Below are 8,064 nucleotides of genomic sequence, written 5' to 3'. Positions count from 1 at the left end.
CTTCCGAGCCCTTCTGAAGACGTTCTTCCGAGCCCTTCTGCCGCGGTGACCACAGACCCGTTCGCTGCGTATACGAGTTCTTCCCACACGGCTGAGGACAAGGACGAGCTGGCGTTCATATTAATGGTGCTGATCCCGTCGGTCTTACTGGTCCTCCTCTTTTTATCGGTGATACTCTTTGTAATGCGCTATAAAAGAAAACAAGCTAAACAAGGTACATCTTTGGCATACTCCTGTTTCCAGGCGATTGCTTTGTGAGTTGATGAACCATCAATACAATGAAATATTCTGTGCTTCTACACAGAGCCGTCCAGCCAAGGGTCCCAGAGTGCCTTGCAGACGTGTGAGTATCACCCCGACGCCGGCTCGCAGACGGGGAGGGGCAGAATCTGAGCTGTTTTCCAGTTATGCGACAAGAGCTGTATTATAACATAGTCAGCCATGACTTAGGTTTTCTTTTTGTTTGTTTGTTTTAAAGGTTTTTGTCATAGGGAGTGTGTACTTGCCAGAGAGAGAGACGGTGAGGGGGAAGCGAGAAATCACCCCCCGAAGGGGGCATGGCCACACTGTAGGCCCTTCCCCTGTCCTCCTGGGACTTGCGGCATGACGCACACATGCCTGGCATGATTTTCAAGCTGCTGGGCTCGGGACTTGAATTGCAGTTGACCGTGAGGGAGTTCAGTGCCTTAACCGGCATGCCATCTGCTGGCCCCGATGACATATAACGGAGTTTCCCAGAGGTTAATAATGCCCGAATCCTTTTTCTTTTCTTTTCTTTTTTTTTTTTTGAGATGTTTTTGCTATAGGGCACATGTGCTCGCCAGAAAGACAGAGAGAGACAGAGAGACAGAAAGCGAGAAATCACCCCCCAGGGGGGATGGTCACGCCGCAATCCCCTCTCCTCCATTCTCCTCTCGGGATCTTGGGCACGCACGCACACGCGCCCGGTGTGAGTTTAAGCCACCGGGTCTGGGACTTGAACTGCAGTTGGCTACAAGGGAGTTCAGCGACATAGCCATTATGCTAACTGCTGGTCTCTCGAATCTTCTCTTTAATATAGATAAAAAAAAAAGTTGTTAGCTTAAATTAAAATTTAAAAGCTATACCGCTGGCATCTTTGTCCCCAGTCCAGAAGAGGGTGCTGTGTAATCTTGGCCAAAAAGCCGAGGTAACATTTCGCATCGTGGGAGGAGGGTAAGGCTGGTAAAGTAGAGACTCAGAGTAGGGTTAGGGACGGAAGGCAAAGACCTTGGGGTCATCGCTAGGAGGAGAAGTTTCTTTCATCTCTCTGTCTGTCACATACTGGTTTTCCCCCACCCCGCACCCCAATTCGATCTTGAAAAGACCAGGGTAGACATTGTTCTTGCTTCTCATCGAAGTCATACTGATTCTGTTTTTAAGTTTGATCTTTGATTGATCTATTTATGAGAGAGAGAGAGGAGTTGGTTAATTTTTTTTAAGAATTTGTTTAACTTCATTATTTATTATTATTTTTAAATTTGTTATAGGGCACCAGAGACAGACAGGGATTAAGGAGAGTGAGAAAGCAAGCCACCAAGTCCAGGACTTGAACAGTGGTTGGCCATATGGGAGTCCAGTGCCCTAACCACCACACCACCTCCTGGCCTGTAGGTTACATTTTCTGACAGGGTTTCACCATGGCGGGATCCTTCTGCTTCAGCCTCCCAGCTGCCTAGGGCGACAGGTGCACACCACCACACCTCGCCCCAGAACCGAACCCAGGCCTGCTGTGCGGTCTCAGCGCCAAGCAGCAGTGTCGTAGTAGCGCATGCTATGTGGCTGGGCCGGAAGCTATGCTAAGCTGTATGATGAAACCCCTAGCTGGCTAACGATGACTAACGGCAAACTGAAACCAACGTGGTAGAAAATTCCGTGGGTCAGAGACACACACCGGGCCTGTTTAGTTCCGAGTCTAGGAGCATCACACCAAGTTTCAGGGTAATTCGAAATCCAGACCTGACTTGGGTACGCTTGACGGATGCTGGTAAAAGTGACCTCGATTGGGTTTTTCAGTCGAAGCCCTTCAAGTCATTCTAGAAGCTACTCAAGGGAGTGGGACTTTCTAATGAGGCACGTGTGTGTGGGCGTGTACAGCACTCCTCTGTCCCTCATCCCTGCTGCCAGGGCACCTCTGGCTTTGAGATGGGGCCCTGGCCTTGTGCCTCGCTCGCTGTCCCCGACCTGGGAGAGCCTGGAAGCTCCTGGCAGAATCTGTGGTGGCCATTTCCATTGCCAGGGATGAGGGGAGTGTGAGCCGGAGAAGCAGCACTGGGGCGTCTTCTTCCAACCTACTACCCAGCTTCTAGAAGTACAGATGTGTGCTTCTCCGCTGCTGCAAATGTCAGGGTGGAGCTCTTTTGGCAGCTCAAGGGAAAAACAAAAAACAAACAGAAATGCCTGGACTCTTTTTTTTTTCATCTTCAGGGAAGGTGAGCACTTCCTGCCCCCAACCACAGCCCCACAGCCTGTCTTCCCTAATGGAGTCAAGAGTTGGGGGAGGTTGGAGGTGTCCAGTCACATGGCTGTACTCTTTCTTAGCATTGAGATCCAGAAATGGAACAGATTTTTCATTGAATTTTCTTGTGAAAATCTGGCAAGGCAAAGCCATTTGCAAGAGAGAGAGCTGACCTCGGCCTCAGGCCTGGCCCACCCCGACAGTGTGGGTGCACTCACAGACTCGGGGCTCTCAGAGCATGGTGTGGTGTCCAGGACGTCTCCAGGCCTCACTGATCCTGTTCCTTTTGTCTACTTGGCAGACTGCCACCCTGTCACTCAGGGCCCACAGAGTCACCGCTGCCTGGCGAACCCTGCGTCCCGCAGGGCTGTGCCCTCTGCCGGCTGGCCCACGCTGCTCACCGTGTCATCTTGCTGTTTCCTTTTCTCTTCTTTCTTTTCTTTTCCTTCTTTCTTTTTCTTTCTTTTTTTGTTTTTCTTCCAGTGTTTGCTGCACTCCTTGGAAAAAGACAGAGAGGGAGAGGGAGAAATCACTCCCCAGGACGAGTGCCCATGCCACCGTCCGTTTTCCTCCCGTCTCCTCCCGGGATTTGGGGCGCACACGTGCCTGCCATGGTTTTCAAGCCGGCAGGTCCGGGAATTGAACCAAGCAGTCAGCCATGTAGGATCCAGCACCCTCACCTCCACATCATCTGCTGTTCCAAGGACCTTGAGCCTGTCTTCTCTGTCTTCTTTGACGCTCTGGCTTTGAGGTCAAGAATACAGACCCCGGGACCAGCAGCTAGCATAATGGCTATGCCACTGGACTCCCATGTAGTCGATTGCGGTTCGAGTCCTAGACCTGGTGGCTTAGACTCACGCCAGGCATGTATGCGTGCGTGCCCAAGATCCCGAGAGGAGAATGGAGGAGAAGGGATTGTGGCGTGACCATCCCCCCTGGGGGATGATTTCTCGCTTTCTACCTCTCTGTCTTTCCAGCGAGTGCACGCACCCTATAGCGAAAACCTCTAAAAAAAAGAATACAGACCCTGCTGCTCACAGCTGGGTTTGCTTCTGCACTTCCTGGCTCTGAAAGCTCTCTGATTCCACTTCCTCCTCTGTAAAATGGGCTGATTCAATATCCCCACCTCATAAAGCTGTGAGAATTAGTGGATGTTATACAGATGTCACAATTAGGCAAATAATAATAATAATAATAATAAAAATTTAAAAAGACCCTGGAGTGTTTTAAGTGCTAGATGCTTGTTTGTGGTTGTTGGATTGTTGAAAAAGTCATGACACATTTTTGCATAGAAAAGCATACATCATGACTTTCGCAACGACCCGATAACACACCATCTCACCATCACACACTAGCTGCCTAATACGTGTGTGTTGAATGAATGAATCAATGAAAGAATGTTAGAATTTTTTAAAAGAAGTATTTCCTTAATTTTATTTATCATCCTCATTATTATTTTGTAAAATTTGACCTGAGAGAGACAGAGAAAGAGAGAGGGAACATGAGAAAGCAAGCCGCCAGGTCTGAGACTCCAACCACAGTCAGCCACGTGGGAGTCTAGCACCTTAACCACACGCCACTGCCAGCCCCGAGAATGTTAGAATGTTTTTTAAAGACCAGCTGTTCTCAGAGGTAAAACAGAGCTGTGTATTATCCTTACTACAAATTAGCAGATGGTTTTTAGTTTAAATATGCTTCTCTCAAAGAAAACACAACATAGGGCTGGCCCTGTGGCCTAGGAGTTAAGAGAGCTAGATCCTGGGGAACCAGCAGGTGGCGTGGTGGTTAAGGCCCTGGATGCTCCCAAATGGCTGACCCCGGTTCGATTCCTGGACGTGGTGGCTTCCATCTCTCTTTCTCTTTCTCTTGGTATGTGTGTCTCTCTGGTCATATTAAAATAAATGAATGAATAAATAAAATTGTTTTTAAAAAAGCTAGATCCCACATAGCCAACCATGGTTTGAATGCCGTTCCTGGAGGCTTAAAAAACACATTGAGGGGCCAGCAGGTAGACTCCCACATGGCCACAGGTTGAGTCTCGAACCTGGTGGCTTACTTTCTCACTTTCCTTCTCTCTCTCTCTGTTCAAATTAAAATAATAATAATAACAAATAGAATTAAATAAAGGAATAATTCTTTAAAAAAAAGAAAAAGAAAAGAAAGAAAAACACATCGGGCACATGTATGTGATGCCCGGAATCCTGAAATGCAGAGACGGAGGAGAAGGGCTGGTGTGAGCGGACCCACGGGAAGGGGGGTGGCTTCTTACCTCCCTCTCTCCCAGTCTCTAGTGAAGGTAAGTTAAAAAAAAACAAACATGGAGGAGAAGGGATTGTGCATGACCACACCTCCCTGGAGGCTGCCTTCTCTCTCTCTCTCTCTGGTGAATGGATGTACCCTCTGGCAATTAGAAAATGAAAACATAAAATAGAAAAACAGAATTTCAAAAGAGTTATTTACCCTAAACATTCTTGGTAAAGGGCTTTGTTTGAATTTTTTATTTTCCGAATATGCCCCCTTACTGTAGACACCAATGCTGATGGCTCCACAGGCGAAATCTCTCCTCCTGCACACTGAACGCACGCGGTTAGCAGGCGCTGGTCCCTACAGTCCCCTGCAGCCCGCCCGCTCACACGTAGGATGATAGGCAGGACCTCAGAAGCACAGCAGCCTGGACTGGCTTGTGGCATCAGCCTATCACCCCAGCTACGCAGGGGTCTGGGTGGTGGGGACTGTGGGCTCAAGGTGGGGCCCTGGAGGGACACCCAGAGATCCTATCTCTTAAAAAAAAAAAAATTGAAAATTTAAATAAAATTTGATTCAGTACCTTTTTGTAAAATTATTTTATTTATTTATTATTAGTCTTCAACTTGACCAAAGAGAGAGAGAGCGTGAGAAGGCAAGCTGCCAGGTCCGGGACTGGAACCACGGTCGACCATGTGGGAGTCCAGCATCTTAACCACCACACCACATGCTGGCCCCCAGTACCTTTTTTTTTTTCCAGGAAAAATAAAACTGTTGTGCTAGCTCAGACCAACCCTTTGCTCAGAAAGCTCGGGAAGGACTGCTCTGTGGGTGGGCACAGGGGCCTGCACACACCGAGTCCTCACAGGGAGGGAGGCGGAGGCTGCCCCTTTCCCATGACAAAGCCTGGGCTGTCCCACACCAGGGACAGGCCTCTAGCCGGGCAGCAGGGCGCACTGGCCAACACCTCAGAGCACACACTTCCTCTGCGTGGGAGGCCCACGTTTCTTCTAGGAATGATATATGAGGGAACCAGCAGTTAGCGTAATGGCTATGTCGCTGGACTCCCACGTAGTCCACTATGGTTCGAGTCCCAGACCCAGTGGCTTAAACTCCCACCAGGCGCGTGTGCATGCGTGCCCAAGATCCCGAGAGGAGACTGGAGGAGAAGGGATTGCAGCGTGGCCATCCCCCCTGGGGGGTGATTTCTCGCTTTCTGTCTCTCTGTCTCTCTCTCTCTCTGTCTGGCGAGCACACGCGCCCTATAAGCAAAAACCTCTCCAAAACAAAGGAATGCTATGTGGTAACTTGATGTCCTGCTGCCATTCTTCCCAGGCCTCCAGGCATTAAGTTTACAGTTGTCGCTATTTAACTTTCTTTAAGAATTTTTAAAATTTTAACTTTATTATCATTATTTTCCAGTTTGACCAGGGGCGGAGGGGAATGAGAAAGGAAGCCACCAGGTCTAGGCCAACCATGGGTGGCCATGTGGGCGCCCAGCGCCCTTGCGCCACCTGCTGGCCCCAGTCACTGTTTAACTTTTAAAGTACCCTGGCGTAAGGGGTCTCTGAGAGCTACCGGTGAAGCAGCCGCAGTAAACCATCCCTTTCTTTCTTCTTCTTCTTTTTTTCTTTTTCTTTTTTTGGAGAGGTTTTTGAGAGAGACAGACGGTGAACCAGCCGCAGTAAACCATCCCTTTCTTTCTTCTTCTTCTTTTTTTCTTTTTCTTTTTTTGGAGAGGTTTTTGAGAGAGACAGAGAGATAGAAAGTGAGAAATCACCCCCAGGGGGGATGGCCACGCCGCAATCCCCTCTCCTCCATTCTCCTCTAGGGATCTTGGGCACGCACGCACATGCACCCAGCATGAGTTTAAGCCACCAGGTCTGGCACTCGAGCCCCTTTCAACAGGCTGTGTGCGATATGCCTGGCTTGTGTGTGGTAAACCTCCCTAGCTCACGAAGGAGGCTCTGTCGCTCATGGCTCAGCCTGGGAACAGGTTGAGGAGCCCAGAGTCTCCCCAGGGTCCTGCCCTTCCAGCCCCCGCCCCCCTGCAGGAAGGGAGTGAGGAGGAGGAAGTGGGGAGGAGGTAATGAAGTGGAAGGACCCCCAGGGAGCAGGTGGGGCGGGGCTGCCTGTGCCTCCCACATGCAATCCTGGAGCAGGTGGCCAGCTGGCATGCAACCCTAACCCTAACCACCACTGACCAGTAATTGGCTGCCCTGCCCCCTGGTCTAATGCTCTGCTCCCGGGAGCTCTCCCAGATGTTTTCCTGTTGCCATGGTGGCCTGGAAAGGGCACAGCCATGCGGCAGGGAAGAGGAGGCTGCAGAAAGCTTTTTGCTGTTTTAACACTGATTACAGGAGCTTCGCGTTCCCCTTAGGAGCAGCTGGAGCGCTTCTGTGATGGGCTTTTAAACTTCCCCGGCGTCTGCACGCAGGCTGGCTTTCGCTCCCCTCCAAGCCGCGGGGAGCCCAGAGCACAAAGATGAATCCCGCCTGCAGCTGGGCTGTGGAGCCTCTTTCTCTCTGGGAAATTAGTGGGGGGTTATTAAGTGGGGAGGCAGACTGGCGGAGGAGGAGGGAGAGGCAAAATAGCGTCTTCATGGTCACCTGGAGGGAGGGTCAACTGTGTGGGCCTTTTTCTTTTTATTTGCTGGAGGGCTCTGTGCTAGCCTGAGAGACAGAGAAAAGGAGAGGGGGACAGCACCCCCTATGGGCCGCGGTCGCGTTGCAGCCCCTTCTCCGTTTCTCCGCCCTGTTGGGATCTGGGGAACGCCGCACATGCACCCAGTGCGGTTTTCAAGCTGCCAGAGCCCAGGATCTGAACCTGGCACAGCCGGCCACGGGGTATCCGGCTGCCTGAACCGCCGGGCTACGTGGGCAGCCCTGAAGAGACGTAATTTATAATATAATTCCTTAGGAAAACAGCCTGTACGTTTAGATGAAAACACGTACAAGGGGGGCTTCAAAAAGTTTCTAAATTAAAGAATACGTTTATTGAGAGCCCAGTAGATGGCATGATGGTCATGTCGCTGGACTCCCACGTAGGGAACCGCAGTTCTAATCCTGGACCCAGTGACTTAACACTCATATGGGGGTGGGACCAGCAGTTAGCGTAATGGCTATGTCGCTGAACTCCCACGTAGGCGACCGCAGTTTGCGTCCCGGACCCGGTGGCTTAAACTCACGCAGGGCGCATGTGCGTGTGTGCCCAAGATCCTGAGAGGAGAATGGAGGAGAAGGGATTGCAGTGTGGCCATCCCCCCTGGGGGGTGATTTCTCGCTTTCTGTCTCTCTGTCTCTCTCTGTCTGGCGAGCGCACGCACCCTATAGCGAAAACCTCTT

General features: G+C 50.6%; 1 protein-coding gene across 2 annotated transcripts in view; it reads left to right on the top strand.

Moving 5' to 3' along the window:
- TMEM154 (transmembrane protein 154) overlaps positions 1-8,064 on the top strand; it is a 58,854-nt gene that overhangs the window by 28,235 nt on the left and 22,555 nt on the right. For both annotated transcript variants that reach the window (XM_006150315.3, XM_027772565.1), the window contains exons 3-4: positions 1-214; positions 305-343. In XM_006150315.3, coding sequence (XP_006150377.2) covers positions 1-214; positions 305-343 — 253 coding nt within the window. The remainder of the gene's footprint in view (positions 215-304; positions 344-8,064) is intronic.

The sequence above is a fragment of the Tupaia chinensis genome, unplaced genomic scaffold (assembly GCF_000334495.1).
Source record: "Tupaia chinensis unplaced genomic scaffold, TupChi_1.0 Scaffold000283_1, whole genome shotgun sequence".
NCBI classification, from domain to species: domain Eukaryota; kingdom Metazoa; phylum Chordata; class Mammalia; order Scandentia; family Tupaiidae; genus Tupaia; species Tupaia belangeri.
The sequence above is the reverse complement of the archived record's forward strand: the minus strand, read 5'-3'. Positions and strand labels throughout refer to the sequence as shown.